This window comes from Bubalus bubalis, chromosome 11, assembly GCF_019923935.1.
Source record: "Bubalus bubalis isolate 160015118507 breed Murrah chromosome 11, NDDB_SH_1, whole genome shotgun sequence".
NCBI classification, from domain to species: Eukaryota; Metazoa; Chordata; class Mammalia; order Artiodactyla; family Bovidae; genus Bubalus; species Bubalus bubalis.
Genome location: NC_059167.1, coordinates 14,513,705 through 14,530,608, shown reverse-complemented (window position 1 = coordinate 14,530,608; position 16,904 = coordinate 14,513,705). Strand labels below are relative to the sequence as shown.

Below are 16,904 nucleotides of genomic sequence, written 5' to 3'. Positions count from 1 at the left end.
GAGCCGGAAGTCAAGGCGGGGAGGGGCGGGGGGGGGTGGAGGGAAAAGCAAGCCAGGAGGATCTTGCAGCTTCTTCTAGTAGTTTCCAGGCGCTGCCGGGCGGCCGCGACCAAGCTGTCCTGAGGCTGTGGCTGTGGCTGCTCGGGAGCTGGTGGCGGCGCGATAGGAGAGCCGATGGCCAAGTGGGGTGAGGGCGACCCACGCTGGATCGTGGAGGAGCGGGCGGACGCCACCAACGTCAACAACTGGCATTGGTGAGGGCCAGCGGGCCAGGCCGCGGGAGCGCTGCGGCCGGGCCGGGGGTTGCGCCGGGGGGTACCCTGGAACCTTGACCGGAACACTGCTGGGGTCTAGGCAGCCCTGCCTGCCAGGAGATGGGCGTGGGTCCTTCCTGTCTCCAGGGGTCCGTAAGTCGCAGGCCCCTCCAGCCTCAGACCTTCGTTTCATTGGGTGGAGGGGAAGCCCGGGGGTGGGGTGGGGGGACGACGTAGAAGACGGCATCCCAGACGAGGGGGTTTCACACAGGAGGACGTAACCCCCCTGGCTGCTGCATTCAGCCTGAGCGGAGAGATGCTTCTCACACGTGGCCGGAGGCGTCATTGAGACCCAAAACTGCCATGTATAGTATTGAGAGATTGCAGTGTTAGGCTCGAGAGGGTTGGAGTTACTATTTTTTCGACTTTCGGCTGGAATTAAAAGTCAGTCATAAGGGATCGCTGCCTCACTCCAGAAAGCCAGGTCTTAGAACGTGTTCTGCAAGTGCTCAGAGCTGAGTGATGCTCCAAGGCGCCGTGGCCTCTCACCCGGAACTGTTAAGTTGCTTGTATCGTCGCTCCAGGGACTGCCGCTGGTTGCCGGGCAATCATAGTTTATAATCCAACCACTGTTAAAAGCCTACTCTCTTTCATGAAATGTTCTGCAAGTAATATTTTGTTATTCTTTTTGAGTCCACTGAACTTTGGACGTAAACTGTAGATTTACTTTGTTGTAGCTCATCTTACTTTTATTAGAAAGTTAGAAGGTAGATAGTTTTTGTATTTCAGCCTGCGTCCTCTCAACATAGAATGGTTGACTTTAATTTTTGTTTGTTTTAAAACCCTGGACATTCATTGTTTTCAGGGCCATTTGGAGGGCACAAAATTTATAACACAGCCTGAATTTGATAGGTCAAAACACTGCGCTAATGGGATCAAGATTATTGGTTTCTTCTTAACTGGACCTTTTAGCTCAGCGCTGCGTTTTGCGGCCCCCTTGTGTGCTCCTGACCTCAGAAGCGCACAGTTTTCCATTTGGTCAGACGGGGGCGCCATGTTAAAGTATTCAGTACTGACCCCAGCACCATCATGCTGAGAAAGGAAAGCAGAATTTTCCATTAAGTTTGAAACCATGCTATACAGCAGTAGTCCTTATTGACAGTGTAGGACTCCTGGTCTTCCTAAAAGAGTAACACATTTGTGGACATAGTGGAGTGGGGCTGAGGGTTTTGTGTTCTTTTCCAGCCTCCTATAGCCTTGGGTGCTCTTGCATAGAGCAAGCAGTGTATCCTTCATTTGGCTGTTGGTCCATAGCTGTTTCTGTTTTGCAGGACAGAGAGGGATGCTTCGAACTGGTCCACAGATAAGCTGAAAACACTGTTCCTGGCTGTGCGTGTGCACAATGAGGAAGGCAAGTGCGAGGTGACAGAAGTGAGTAAGCTTGATGGAGAGGCATCCATTAACAATCGCAAAGGCAAACTTATCTTCTTTTATGAGTGGAGCGTCAAACTAAACTGGACAGGTAAGTCTGTGCTCGGCTTTTAGGACAGGGGTTAATCACATTTTGATTGACCTATTCAGGAGCCAGGGAGAACAGTTTTTGAGAGGTTATGAACTTTTTTCGAGGGAGATAGTGCTGCTTTAGAGCCCTATAGGAAGCAGTAGAATGTTGAAATTTTTCTGCCACTGCAGGACACTAAATGGGTCTCCTGTCTGTGGGTCTCACAAGTCCCTACTGATGTAGCAACTGGGCTGCTGAATCTTTGGGCCTTGTCCTGTTTGGGAGCATACAATGTGACATTTTTCAGACTAGCTATTTCTGCCTCTTGGATGACTTGAAAGTAGGCTATGGGAGTTTTTTGGCTTTTGTTTTTTTAATTCCAGTGTGAACCTAATAGTTCAGAGTGCTGTGGTAATGCTGCTTGGAGAATATTAGGGTAGAATTGGGGCCATCCTTGGATGGTCCTGACAGGAAGGAAAGACAGTAAAGTTAAAAGAGTACATGTATGGGGCAAAACATGTAAATTCTCAACTGAATGGTAACAAAGAGGCAAAATGTATTTTTGTCTTTTTTATTTTTAATTAAAGCATAGCAGTCTGGAAGAAACCATAGGTATCATCTTTCCCAGCCTCCTTTTTATAGATTGAGAAACTGAGGCCTAGAGAGGTAAAGATAAATACATGTTAACTTTGAAATACAATCAGTTCTGCTATAAGGTGACACGTGTTTCTAAAATTCACCACACTATGCAGAAACTTCCAACAAAAAACACAGAGCTTGTAGGGAAGATAGGGTTAGGGACATGACAGGATGCTCAAAAGCTTCATCAGTGATTTTTTTTTTAATTTAGTAATGTAAAAATTGGCGGCACAGTTTACACATCAAATCATAAGAAATACGTAAATCATTTGACAAATATCGTGCTTTACCTTGACAAAAACCTGAGGTTTGCTTGTGAAAGTGGGCATCGGGGCACTGAGGCACGTGGGTTATTGTGAGGTGATGGAAGGAGAGTCACGGGAAATCAGAAGGAGCATTATAACACCAGTCGTGGATGGTGTGGCTCCTAACACGAGTGGTGAACTGAGGTCACTGTCAGGTTAACGTTTGAGACGTGTGTTTTGTGTTTTCCTGTACAGCTCTGTTTAGCTCTGTTTGGGTTTCTTTGTGGATGAAAGTGCATATAAGCAAATATGAAATTCATATTACAATCAAATTGTCACTTAATATACCTATAGCATTGGAACAAATTTGTATTTTCAAAACAAGCGTTTTAGCAAAACTGCCAGTATTAGCTATTAACCTAGGTCCTCCTTAGCAGAATTCAGGCTAGTGCTGAATTCACGTAGCTCTTAGTCTCACACTGGTAACACAGTCTCCAGAAATCTGATGAGGAAAGACATTTCAGGGAGGGGGGCAATGGTTGCCTCTAGTGTGGCAGCCACCTTTTCTCAGAATAAAGAAGGTGGGTTCAGTTGTCCAAAAGAAGCATAAGCAAAATACTAGTTACGCGTCCAGAGCAGAAGACTTAGCCTGAAGAGGAGGAGACTGATAATACTGCATTACTTTTGACAGGTACCTCTAAGTCTGGAGTGCAGTACAAGGGCCATGTGGAGATCCCCAATTTGTCTGATGAAAATAGCGTGGATGAAGTGGAGGTTTGTGCTTTCTAATTCCTCATCTGTCTGAGTCTCCTACATCCTCTTATTCTCAGATGAGAAAAATGATCTGTCATTCAAGATTACAGACCAGGCTTGGCCTAAGCATTCAGAACCCCAGTCTGCAGACGACTTTCTGGGTCTGTGGTGCCATTAGGAGCTTCCCGAGCAGTTTATGCTTATTCAATTACTTTGCTTTAGGGAGTGGTGTGAGTTTTACCATTAGCCACTTTTGTCTTGGCAGTAGGTGGCAGAGAGACCTTGAGAAGAAACACTCATGGGGATTGTACGAATACCTCAACTGTCATGCATTTCCTTTGCAAATGTCAGCGGTTATCTGACTGCTCGGCACCTGTATCTCCCAATGTGGGTGCCTCTCAAGCTATTTACCACCTACTTCTGATCTTTCATTCAGATTAGTGTGAGCCTTGCCAAAGATGAGCCTGACACAAATCTCGTGGCCTTAATGAAGGAAGAAGGGGTGAAACTTCTAAGGGAAGCAATGGGAATTTACATCAGCACCCTCAAAACAGGTATCCTTTGAGTAGTTATAAGTGCCTTGAGAAGATAGTTTTCCACCTGTTGGATGCTAATTAAGGGGCTTGACAGTTCTTTCTTTAGTAAATGAGTAGAAATCTGGGCGGAGAAGGCTTATTTCATCTTGAAATCAGTCTGTAAAGTTTGAATAAGGGAAAGATTTAGAGATGTGTTGTCTAATGCGTTGGCTGTTGAGGACGTGAAATGTGGCAGTCCAAATTGGGATGTGCTCTGAGTATAAAATATGTAATAAATTTTGAAGACTTGGTATTTTTTTAAAAAGAAGAATATCTCAATTATCTGATACTGACAACACACAAATGGGAGAATGGATATATTAGGGTAACGTGGTCAAAATTAATTTCACCTGTCCATTTTAACACTTTAGGGTGGTTACTAGAAAATATAATGTTACATTTGAGGCTGAGGTGGTATTTCTGTTGGACTCACTGATCTAAAGACCCGGCATCTCCAGATTGAGCACAGTCCTGGACTGTTCTTAGGCTTACTTAAATAGTCGTCCTCTCAGCTGTCCCCCAGAACTCCAGCTTTGCCCACGTGGTCTGGTCTGGGTGTTGGAGTACCTCTGGTGACCATCAGAGGGAGCCAGTGTAGAGGTGGGAACCAGTGCTCTGATGCCCTGATAGTTGTGGCTGCCCTGCAGAGGTACGGCAGAGTGGAGAAGGGGACTAAATACGCATCTGCGAGCATCTTCCCCACTCTTGAAGGCTTTGGAAGTGCCGCCGCAGTCATCGGCTGCCATCCGCAGTAGACCTCACACACATTTAACAAGTTGTGATGCTTCTGATTGAGTCAGGGGTTTCAAGTAATCCCAATGACCATACTACATTCTGTAGGATACACTCAGGTACCCATCTGGCATGGATCAAAGGGAAAGACGTAAAATGGATAGACTCCTCCTTCTGTTGTCATTACCTCCTCCTGAGTTAGGACAGCCATGTTTGTGAACTACGGTGAAGCCCCAAATCTCAGCTCCCAAGAAATAACTTCCAAGAGCCGGATTTTGTCTTTTCAGAGTTCACGCAGGGTATGATCTTGCCTACAATGAATGGAGAGTCAGTAGACCCAGCCGGGCCGCCAGCACTGAAAACTGAGGAGCGCAAGGTAACCAGTATCCCTGCATGGTGGGGCGGGAGGTTATCTGGAAAGGGAGTTGAGACACTGCCTCTTCCTTAAGTCTGTATCTCAGCTCTTTCTCTCCCACCCTAACCTCCGAGCCAGAGGTGCTGCTTTTCAGGGTCCACAGAATGTAGTTGTCTGTTGCCCCATCTTTAACCTGGTTTTTATTCATTTACGACAGACTCCTAGAGCAAATGGAGGCCATCAAGCCATCAGGGGCTTCAGAGTCCAACTCTTGGCATTTAACACCAGTGAGGAGGTTACGAACGCAGGTCCCCTGTATGCATCTAAAATAATATATCTACATTTCATCCTTTGATATTAAAGGTCTCATCAAAGTATCAGAGGTTACTTAGGTCACTGACCTCACCTAACAGGAAACTGACTGATTTCATCCCACTGGAGGGGAGGACAAACAGTTTTCTGGAGTTGGCACTTGTTTGGTTTGGCTTCAGCACTTGGTTTTCAGCCCTCCTGCCCCTTTGTCAGCACTCGGAAGGATATTCTGGGGGTGCTGCTTCCAGCTATTTAAACAGACATTCTGCTTGAGGATTACACAGGACTCTTCAGAAGTACATAATGATTTAGTGTGTCCTCTGGCAGTGGGCTTTTAAATAAGCATCACTTTTCTTTCACCCAGAGTGGCATTGAGAGTGTGCTGAGAAAATTCCCCTCCTCACAGAAATGCCCATGCACATAAACGTCCTCTGAGCCCCTGGAATAATTTAGCCTTGGAGGTGACAAGGTTTGTGAGAGTGAATGGCAGTCGTCCCTGCAGCCCCGTGAAGTGAGGTCTCACCAGTGCTCTATAAACTGACAGTTTCACTGCCACTTCCACAGGCTAAGTCTGCTCCTTCAAAAACCCAGGCCAGACCCGTTGGTGTCAAAATCCCCACTTGTAAGATCACCCTTAGAGAAAGCTTCCTGACATCACCAGAGGAGCTCTATAGAGTTTTTACCACCCAAGAGGTAAGTACAGTCCTGTCCTTCCAGCTCCTGGCGTCTGCCGTTCCAGGTGACTAGAGTTGTGGGGACATCCTTTCACTGTGCAGAAAAGTGCTGAGTGGAGCCATGAGGCTTTCCTCATTCTCAAAGAGGCAAAGGAAAGACATATTTGTTCAAGCCACCACTCATTAAAGTGGATTTGCCTTTTTTCTTCTTCTTGTACTAATTTTGGGTCCTGTAAGTGGGAACAACTGGAATCATTCATGTTAGAAAAGTAAATGGATCCAATGTAATGGTATCCTGGATTTAGAAAGAATTATTTGAGTCGAAGCATGGTCTCTACTGGAACAGAAAAGAACCTGAAGCTGGTTCTTGGGCAGAGTAGTGTCTTTGGAATTGAGAGCTGAGGCACGCAGGTCGGCTGGCGTTTCTCCTGGGTCCCCCCGAGAGCCGCACATCTTCCAACCTCCTTTTGTTCTGCAGCTCGTTCAGGCCTTCACCCACGCTCCTGCTATGTTGGAAGCAGACAAAGGTGGCAAGTTTCACTTGGTAGACGGCAATGTCTCTGGAGAATTCACTGATCTGGTGAGTTCCTGCTAGCCAGGACGTGGCTTTTATCAGCTTAGAAGAATAATGTGTCCCTCCCTCCCCACTCCCAGCCTTTTTCTTTCCAGCTCTGTAGATAAATTTAAGACTTTAATCTCTTGGGTCAGTAAAAGCTCATTTTGTTTTTCAAAGGAATGCTACAATTGGACTCGCTCACTTTGCTATAATTTTTTCCTTCGTGGGGTAAAATTAGTTCTTCTGGGAGAAAGCAAACATCAAAAAGGCTGACCTCTCTGATTATTTCAGGTCCCTGAGAAATACATTGTGATGAAGTGGAGGTTTAAATCTTGGCCAGAAGGTAAGCAGGCATGTTTGTTCATTGCCGTTGCCCCCAGAACCCTTTCCTTCCCCCTCCTCAGGCCCCTGTGGAAACCCTGGATCTGAAGCCCCCCTCCTTCTGCCTCCCCCAGGGCACTTTGCCGTCATCACCTTGACCTTCATCGATAAGAATGGAGAAACTGAGCTGCGCATGGAAGGCCGAGGCGTCCCCGCCCCAGAGGAGGAGAGGACGAGGCAGGGCTGGCAGCGGTACTACTTTGAGGGCATCAAACAGACCTTTGGCTATGGTGCGCGCTTATTTTAGGCCCCGCAGCGGGGGTACAGCCTGCCCAACACTTCAGTCCAGCCCTCTCCTGACCGGGGCTTGTGACTCACAGGATTGCACCATCCCAACCACTAACTTGGGGCTGGGGCCCTGTCCCTTCATGTATACCTTGGGTTTGTGCATGTTTTCTGCTGGGTGGGAACAGAGGGTGATTTCTCTTTTATGTGTACATACGCTAAATAAACGTAATTTAAAAAACATGCATGTCTGGAACCTGTGTTGATGGCGTGGCTGGTATTAGAGTTCCCCTGAAGGTTTTGAATTTTTTAAAAAAAAAAGGGTTTTGTCTTCTTCTGGCTAAATGTACATAATCAAGAGGCATGAAGGGAGCCTGCTTCTCACCAGCAAGCATTCCTGAGCTCACGTCCTTTCATAATGAAGACTGGCAAAAAAGGGCAGTCAAACGTAGCCTGGCAGGGGTGGGGATGGTACTCTGTGGTAAACAGTACCAATAAACTCCATGGCTGGTGGAGGTGGCATCCTGGGGCTCCCACTCCCCATGGCCTCTTACCCTCTTGCAAAAAGATGATCACCAGGCGCTGGTTTGAGATGCAGACAGAGATTCCCCACCCCGTGGGTCCCGGGGTTCTGTTCACTGAGGTTCTGTTTATTGAGCAGTTTCTACGTTCCAGACACTGCACTAAGCAGTTTCCTTACAGGAGCTTCCTTAGCCCCCACAATCGCCCTGTGAGATAGATACTACCACCATTTCTATTTTATAAGAACCTAGTCCTTGTATTTCTTAATGGATACCCCAGATCCTACCACAGATAATTTAGCAGAGAAACCGCAGAGCCAATGCTCAAGTCCAAACTTGCCTACTGCCTTGTCATTGCATTCATCCCCACAAAGCAGCAGCTACATTTCTAGCATGTTAGGCATCCCTCCCGGAGTAGGACATTCCAGGCCTATTACTCCCAGAAAGAGGAAAAATTGAAAATCCTTGTTAGAGTATTTTGAAATACGTGGTTCCATTAAACAAGCTTCTGACCACTGACCAGGTGGTCAGTGCTACTGACCTTAGTGGGGTCTAGGCTGCCGGGTTCCAGGTAGTGAAAAGCTACCTACGTGCATGCGTGTTTAGTCGTGTCCCAGCTTTGCGACCTTATGGGCTGTAGCCTGCCAGGTTCCTCTGTCCATGGGGGTTCTCCAGGCAAGAATACTTGACTGGGTCGCCATGCCCTCCCCCAAGGTATCTTCCTGACCCAGAGATCGAACCTGCGTCTCATGTCTCCTGCAATGGCAGGCAGGTTCTTTACCACTAGCACCACCTGTGAAGCCCAGCTACCTGCACAGGGAGGGGCATTTCCTGGACCAGCCCTGCCTGGGTCCACCCCGGGGTGAGTCAGCATCTTCTGATCCAGGCACCATCCCCTGCAGCTACAGCGCTTTCCTTCATCTAAACTTGCCTGTTTTATTAAGTGGCATGGATCCCTGCAGGCTAAGCCTACCAATATGAGCTGGTCAAAATGTAATTAAAGCAGAAAGTCAGTACTGGTCTGGATAATTTAGAACCCCCAAGATCCCCCCACCCCCTGGCTTGAAATACTCAAGTGCTGGACTGAAGCAATCTTCGTCTAATTGGGCATTATGTCTGCTGCCTGGGGGGGTCCGAAAAGTACTTTTATAAAAAATAAAGTATCTGGACTCTAGCTTGTATCAAATCAAGAACTCTGTGGAACTGCCCTGGTGGTCCAGTGGTTAAGACTCAGCATTTCCAATGCAGGGGGTACAGGTTCATTCCCTAGTCAGGGAACTAAAGATACCACGTGCTATGTGGTGTGGCAAAAAAAAAAAAACCACAAACGGACCCCCTTCTAACACAGAGACTGGTAACAAAGAAGCACCACTTTCACACCTGGCTGGAAAATTACCAATTCCAGAATACCTAGGAAAAATCTGAAGCAAGTTTACAAGTCCCTTAGTAAAAAAGCACCAGGCAAAGTAGCTTGTCATGTGAGAGCTCAGCAACATTCACATCCCCAGTACTGATGCTGTTACAATTTTTACCACTTCCGTCTCACTGACAGCATTTGATTAGGTATCAGAGCCTAAAAAGCAGAATGACAGAGCTAGAAACTTGGGACTTGGGTTTCAATTGTAAATATCACCACCTAACAAACTGGACAAATTTCCTCATCTGTAAAATGGGTGTAATAGGTAACTATGAGAGCATTAGGGGCTTCCCAGGTGGTGACAGTGGTCAAGACCCCACCTGCCAATGCAGGAGACCTGAGACGTGGGTTTGATCCCCGGGTCAGGAAGATCCCCTGGGGAAAGGCATGGCAACCCACTCCAGTATTCTTGCCTGGAGAATCCCATGGACAGAGGAGCCTGGTCCATAGGGTCATGAAGAGTCAGGCACGACTGAAGCGACTTAGCACTCACGAGAGCATTAGGGATGGACAGAGAAGCTCTGGCACCTGGCAGCACATTACCTGGGGATTCCCTGGTAGTTCAGCTGGTAAAGAATCCGCCTGCAGTGCGGGAGACCTGGGTTTGGTCCCTAGGTTGGGAAGATCCCTTACCTGCTGACTTCTGGGCTCCCAGGCCCCCGTGTTTTCCTTTAAGCAGGAAAGCTGGTTAACTGGCCAAATTCCAAATCCTAGGCTAAGGGTTCACCTCAACTAAAGTACTACCTGAGAGGAACCTGTTGAATGCAGGAGAGTGGACTGTACCCCAGTGACTCATCCTGGGTGTGGGTGTAGCCTGTGAGCTTACATTTTAATATCCCAGGTGACATTGATACCAAGGATGGATTTTGAGGAGCACTTCAACATGTTAAGAAAATCTAACTGTAATGGAGGAAACAAGGAAGCACATCTGAGTCCCTTTTGTGAATAATGAGACAAAGGAGCTGAAACATCCTGTCTTCCAAGAGACCAGGACCATCAGCAGGATCTGGCAGGTTTGTACTATGGGTTGTTTTAAACACTAGTTAGAATTCAATGTGACTAGTCTTGCCTAGCATAGGACCCTTTATGAGGTAACCCAGGGTGGGGGAAATGGGGCAAAGCCATCCAGGTGGCCAAGGTAGCTAAGTTAGAAACAGCGGAGGTGTTCTTGCTGGATGTATGGTCACAGATGGCTCCCGGGGTCCAAGACAAGAATAACAGCCAGGTGAGCTAGGACAGCCTACACTGGACCACAGCAGGGGAGGGCCCTCTCTTTATTTCCTGGGCCCCTCCCGGCTTTGACACCACCCACTCCTAAAATCCTCCCTTTAGCAGGATCAGTGGCCCCTCTGCAACTGTTTCTCCTCACACACAGGTGTTCCCTAAGCCCGCAGCCACCTGGACAGTGTCTCTTTCTCCTTTGTATAGTTTGAATAAACACTGTTTTATAGCTGATCAACACCCCAGTCCTTCAAAGCTCCTTTCCAGCCCCCCTTTTAGTTTCTCTAATCTGTGGCTTGACATAGTAGCAATTTAGAGTATCACTTGTGGGCTGCCGTCTTTGGTGTCGCACAGAGTCAGACACGACTGAAGCGACTTAGCAGCATGTATAGATTAAATTTAGATAGTGTATTTAAGTGCCAAGGTAAATTATATTAGAAAGGAGGGGGATCAGCATTCAGTTCAGTTCAGTCGCTCAGTCGTTTCCGACATTTTGCAACCCCGTGGACTGCAGCATGCCAGGCCTCCCTGTCCATCACCAACTCCCGGAGTCGACTCAAACTGGTATCCATTGAGTCGGTGATGCCAACCAACCATCTCATCCTCTGTTGTCCCCTTCTCCTCCTGCCCTCAATCTTTTCCAGCATCAGGGTCAAATGAGTCAGCTCTTCGTATCAGGTGGCCAAAGTATTGGAGTTTAAGCTTCAGCATCAGTCCTTCCAATGAACACCCAGGACTGATCTCCTTTAGGATGGACTTGTTGGATCTCCTTGCAGTCCAAGGGACTCTCAAGAATCTTCTCCAACACCATAGTTCAAAAGCATCAATTCTTCGGCACTCAGCTTTTTTTATAGTCCAACTCTCACATCCCATGACTACTGGAAAAATCATAGCCTTGACTAGACGGACCTTTGTTGTCAAAGTAATGTCTCTGCTTTTGAATATGCTGTCTAGTTTAGTCATAGCTTTTCTTCCAAGGAGCAAGTCTTTTAATTTCATGGCTACAGTCACCATCTGTAGTGATTTTGGAGCCCCAAAAAAATAAAGTCTGCCACTGTTTCCCCATCTATTTGCCATGAAGTGATGGGACCAGATGTCATGATCCTCGTTTTCTGAATGTTGAGCTTTAAGTCAACTTTTTCACTCTCCTCTTTCACTTTCATCAAGAGGCTTTTTAGTTCCTCTTCACTCTCTGCCATAAGGGTGGTGTCATCTGCATATCTAAGGTTATTGATATTTCTCCCAGGCAATCTTGATTCCAGCTTGTGCTTCCTCCAGCCCAGCATTTCTCATGATGTACTCTGCATATAAGTTAAATAAGCAGGGTGACTATTGTCAATAGTCACCACAGCCTTGTCAATACAGCCTTGACGTACTCCTTTTCCTATTTGCAACCGGTCTGTTGTTCCATGTCCAGTTCTAACTGTTGCTTCCTGACCTGCATGCAGATTTCTCAAGAGGCAGGTCAGGTGGTCTGGTATTCCCATCTCTTGAAGAATTTTCCACAGTTTATTGTGATCCACACAGTCAAAGGCTTTGGCATAGTCAATCAAGCAGAAATAGATGTTTTTCCGGAACTTTCTTGCTTTTTTGATGATCCAGCGGATGTTGGCAATTTGATCTCTGGTTCCTTTGCCTTGTCTAAATCCAGCTTGAACATCTGGAAGTTCGTGGTTCACGTATTGTTGAAGCCTGGCTTGGAGAATTTTGAGCATTACTTTACTAGCATGTGAGGTAAGTGCAACTGTGCGGTAGAGCATTCTTTGGCATTGCCTTTCTTTGGGATTGGAATGAAAACTGACGTTTTCCAGTCCTGTGGCCACTGCTGAGTTTTCCAAATTTGCTGGAAGATTGAGTGCAGCACTTGCACAGCATCATCTTCCAGGATTTGAAACAGCTCAACTGGAATTCCATCATCTCCACTAGCTTTGTTTGTAGTGATGCTTCCTAAGGCCCACTTGACTTCGCATTCCAGGATGTCTGGTTCTAGGTGATCACACCATCATGATTATCTGGGTTGTGAAGATCTTTTTTGTATGGGATCAGCATTAGGTATAGATTAAATTTAGATAGTGTATTTAAGTGTCAAGGTAAATTATATTAGAAAGGAGGAAAATTCGTTTCCTGTGAAAACAGACTCTGGTGTATCTTTTTTTTTAAGTTTCTGCTAAAACATAATTAAAACATTCCTGTGCTAATCGTAGGCTCCCCTAGTGCTAATCCTATTGAATTCCCCGTTCAAGAGACAGGGAAGGGAACCTGGTTCCCATCTAGGGACCTGAGATGCCGCCCTCTTTGATCCTGTAATATTCTAGTTGCACCAGCGTTGTTAGATTGTGATCCCAGACCAGACTAACACACTTACCTTTAGGTGTGATGGTAACTGGAAACATCTGCCTCTCTGAGCTTCTCCAGGTAGCGGCTCTGAACAGACCTTGTCTCATTTGGCTTCCTGATGTGACTTCCCCAAATGCTTGGAGTGACAGTGGAGTGTATGGTAAGGGTACCAACTAAGGCAGGGTACAGGTCCACCTTGGCCATCTTTTAGGGGTAGTCCTTGGGACAACTCTGCATCAGATCCCCTTGCAGCAAGTTCCTTGGGGAAGTAGGGCCACTTCCTCTGGTGTCAATATAATTTCTCTCTCTGACCAAAGGACTCTGAATGTGCCCCTGAGGTCCTGCTAGCTCTTCCTTGCCTCTCAGGTAACCCTTTATGAGTCTGAGGAAAGATAACCTAACCCATGTAAGCTCTGCACCCCGGATCTCTGTCTGCCCAGCTGTGTTGTATGTGTGTTAAGTCACGTCAGTCATGTCTGACTCTGCGACCCCATGGACTGTAGCCCGCCAGGCTCCTCTGTCCATGGGATTCTCCAGTCAAGAATACTGGAGTGAGTTGCCATACCCTCCTCCAGAGGGTCTTCCTGACCCAGGGATTGAACCCTCATCTCCCATGTTTACCTGCATTGGCAGGCGGGTTCTTTACCCTAGAGCCACCTGGGAAGCCCAGCTGGGTTAGGTAATTACAAACACAGCCCAGGCAAGCTTGGCTTAAGAGGTCAGCAAGGGCTCCCTACATTTCTCTGCTCCCCTGGGAACTCAAATTCTTTATCAGACAGAATTACAAAATAAAGTGCTTTGTTGCTGAAGTTCCCAGAGAGCTTCAGGGCAGCTGTCTAAGGGTTAGAACTAAAGTGACCAGCCTTTTAGAGGCTTTTGTGAACAGAGACAACTGGAACATCAGCATTTCAACCCACAGAAGGCAAGGAAGAATGGTTGCAGAGGGGAGAAGGAGGTGAAGGTGAGGGGAGGCAGGGAAGAGGCAGAAGGTGCTAGCAGAGCTGATCATACACGTCTCTTCCCAGGTCTGAGCTCAGTGCATTCAGCGACATCACCTTGGGAGCTTGAAGTGGGCCACAGTGGGTATGTTTACACCCCCACTGTAAAACCAGGGCTGTCCCCTAACACACAGACACAGACACACCAGGGCTGTCCCCTAACACACACTTACACACGCACCTACACACCCGGAGAACTGATCTACCAGCTCACCCTGCACCTGACCCATCCTGCATTGGTTCCGAGTCCTCCCCAAGCCTGACCCTGTGCTCAGTCAGGGTGGTGTGATCTCCCAGCCCCACAATATTCCTAAGAGTTGGATAGAACAGAGGTGAGCTGGACAAAGAAAGCCCCTAGAACTGGTCGATCCCTGCCCCACCCGGATATCCTGCCTCGTCTTGGCTGCCTCAGCCTATCCACTTATGTCTCCACCGCGGACCTTCGGCCCTAGACTGAAGTGGTCTCCACTGGAACCTCCATGGGAAGCAGCTTCGTGGGAGGGCTGATGACCACCCTCCCAGCAGGGGTGGGCAAGACGGCCACGTGCCACCGCTCAGAGCCGAGGAAGGCAGCTGGCCCGAGGGCGGCGTCGGTGGCGGGCCGCGGGGGTGGCAGGGCTGGCCCTCGGGGCTGGGGCTTTTGGGGGACTTAACGCAGGTTCCGGGAATCACCCCTGCGTGTGGAGACCCCGGCTCACCCCTGCTCCCATGCCGAGGGAGAAAAATGGGTGGCCAGGCTGGGACAGCGCCTCGCATCAGGCGTGTCGGGAGTTTCTCCACAGACAACGCATTTCCCGGCAGCCCCTGCGGCCCGCCCCGGGCCCCTGGAGGGGGCGGAGCTCCTCACCCTGGGCCCCTGGAGGGGGCGGAGCTCCTCACCCTGGGCCCCTGGAGGGGGCGGAGCTCCTCACCCTGGGCCCCTGGAGGGGGCGGAGCTCCTCACCCTGGGCCCCTTACACATCTTTTAAGCCGACCCCACACCGTGCTGACCTGCCCGCCCCAGGTTCCCAGGCAGAGGGCTCGAGGCTCCAGCCTGGCCTCACCGGGTCTGGGCAGAGGTGGGGCGAAGGCGGGGGTCTTGCGAGGAAACGTTGTCCAGCGCGGCAGCCTCTCGTTAGTACTCCTTGGCTTCCTGCAACTGGGCCAGGTACTCCTCCTCGGGAGGGTTGTCCGCGCAGGCTCGGCCATTGTTGGCGGGCCGCACCGCGTGGTAGCGGGTGCAGTCCGCCTTACACGGGATCCAGGGCAGCGTGTCCACCTTGAAGTGAAGCTCGGGCGAGACGTCGGTGCTGACCAAGTCGGGCACGCCGGCATCCTTGCCCCGGGTCAGCAGCCGGCTGCTCACGTCGTAGCAGCAGTGCTGGGCTGCCGGCCTGCTGCAGAGAACGCAGGCAGAAGGGACTGTGGACCGGTACACGTCCAGGCACTCGCGCGGGCCGCTGGCATCCCTCCAGCGGAAGCTGCGGCCTTGATGTTCCTCCCACAGGCTCACGGCGCTGGACGCGGCCTCCAACACGTACGCTCATGGGCAGCTGGGCAGGGCCCGCAGCGCCTGGCTTCAGGTACTTGGCCAGGAAGTCACTCTTGCAGTCCAGCCACTTCTCACAGCTGTCCACATTTGCAGAGGGCAGGGGAGGTGGCGGGGGAACAAGGGACCGGTCAGCCCCTGGGTGGGGTGGGGGTTACGCAAGGGCCAGTACAAAGGTGTGGCTTGGAGGCATCTTAACGGGTAGGCGGGGAGGTACTCACACCCGAGCTGGGGGCAGAACGACCTGGCCAACACGGTCGGGAGAGACCACATATCACCACGCAGGCAAGCTGAAGCAACATGCCATGACCACATGGACAACGGCCAAGGGGCTAGAGGAGGGGGCCAGCAAGCCCTGATGAGCTACCCTTTGTCCTTTTAGATGCGGGGTGGTGGGAAAGATCCTGGGATCTTGGGGAAGGAGCTGGGGTGGTAGGGGGCAGGGACAGCTGTTTCAGTCTCCCGGTAAGAAAATATTTCCCTGTTTTAACCACTCTCATCTGGCCCATTCCTGCTCTTAACCTTACCCTTCTCAGGCTCACTCTATCCTTCTGGGCCCCAGCGGCCCCTCTGTCTATGCTGCCCTCCTCCTCTCTCCCTCTGTTGGGAAATGTGGCTTCTCTGACCACACAGAACAAACTGCTCCTTCCTCTTTGCTCCAGACCGTTAGGGCCCGCTTGGCAGTGCTGGGCCTAAGTTGGTCCTGTGCGTCTTTCCCTCTAAGACCCGAGCCCCTTGAAGGCTGGGACCGGACTTAAGTCTTCTGGGAATCTCCTGCCCGCCACAGGGCTGGGTGCACTTTCCTGGCTCAGCGAGCTTCTGCAGCATGGAGCACAGGAGTCAACTGCAAGGAGGCTGCTGGCAGCTGCCTACCTCCTTGGGGGTGCAGGTGAGCGCCAGGGACACAGATGGGGAGTGTGCTGGTGAAAGCGTGGCCTGCTCCTCACTGCTGAAAAGGAGCGGTCCTGGAGCTCTGGACCCCGACCAGTTTTGACAGCACCTACTCCCCAGACAGAGCTTCCAGGAGCATCCAAGAGTGACCAGGGAGGGCAAGCCACAAGGTCCCTGTCCTGTTCTGTTCCACTGGATGATCTCCCAAGCTCTGTGGCTCCCCTCAAGACCTTCTCAGCAGGAATATCAGGCTGGGAAAGGCCAGTGGGCCTGGCAAGGGGGTTGCTCAGAAGTGCTACGGCCCCCTTGCTGGGGAGGCTAACCTTCCAGCTGAAAGATGTGCTCTGCATCCAGGAGGCACTATTCCTGCCAGTGCAGTGAGGTTCCACCCTTCCGAGAGAGGTTCTCCTCCAGACCCCCAGAGGACAGGGCTAGCCCCCCACACTGACCTGGGCTGAGCGTGTCCATAGCATCGCCAGGGGCTGCCACCTCTCACTGGGGAAGCCCAAGGGGTCCTTGTCCTCGGCGCCTTGGGGAAGAGAGGAGGCCAGGCTGGTGGTGCCACAGAGCATGTCTGTGCCCCTGGTGGGCGCCAGCCTTCACTAGGCTCATGGTGCCCACAGCCGCCTGGGACGTGGCAGGACCACCACGTTTGTGAGCTTCCTGGCTCCCCTCTCCCGAGTCCACCCTGTACAAGGCTCAGACAGTGCAAGCCACTCCCTCTGCAGGCACTGGGGCTCATCTCACTAGGACGGGGGCAGGTCGCAGGCGCGGGACTTGGAGGCAATG

The 16,904-nt window shown here is 50.0% G+C and overlaps 2 protein-coding genes across 2 annotated transcripts; one reads left to right on the top strand and one right to left on the bottom strand.

The window, feature by feature from the left end:
• Positions 1–24: 24 nt before the first annotated feature.
• On the top strand, positions 25–7,445 carry AHSA1 (activator of HSP90 ATPase activity 1). Its single transcript, XM_006052886.4, has 9 exons — positions 25–254; positions 1,586–1,776; positions 3,331–3,413; positions 3,829–3,946; positions 4,987–5,075; positions 5,931–6,059; positions 6,519–6,620; positions 6,888–6,939; positions 7,052–7,445. Exons 1-9 carry the CDS (start codon positions 175–177, stop codon positions 7,222–7,224), a joined length of 1,017 nt encoding a protein of 338 aa, XP_006052948.1. The 5' UTR covers positions 25–174; the 3' UTR covers positions 7,225–7,445.
• A 7,094-nt stretch (positions 7,446–14,539) lies between these two features.
• On the bottom strand, positions 14,540–16,687 carry ISM2 (isthmin 2). The gene is given in 3 exon segments (XM_045162152.1): positions 14,540–15,254; positions 15,256–15,362; positions 16,612–16,687. Coding segments are annotated over 3 exon segments (627 nt in total). The 3' UTR covers positions 14,540–14,810.
• Between the last annotated feature and the right edge of the window lie 217 nt (positions 16,688–16,904).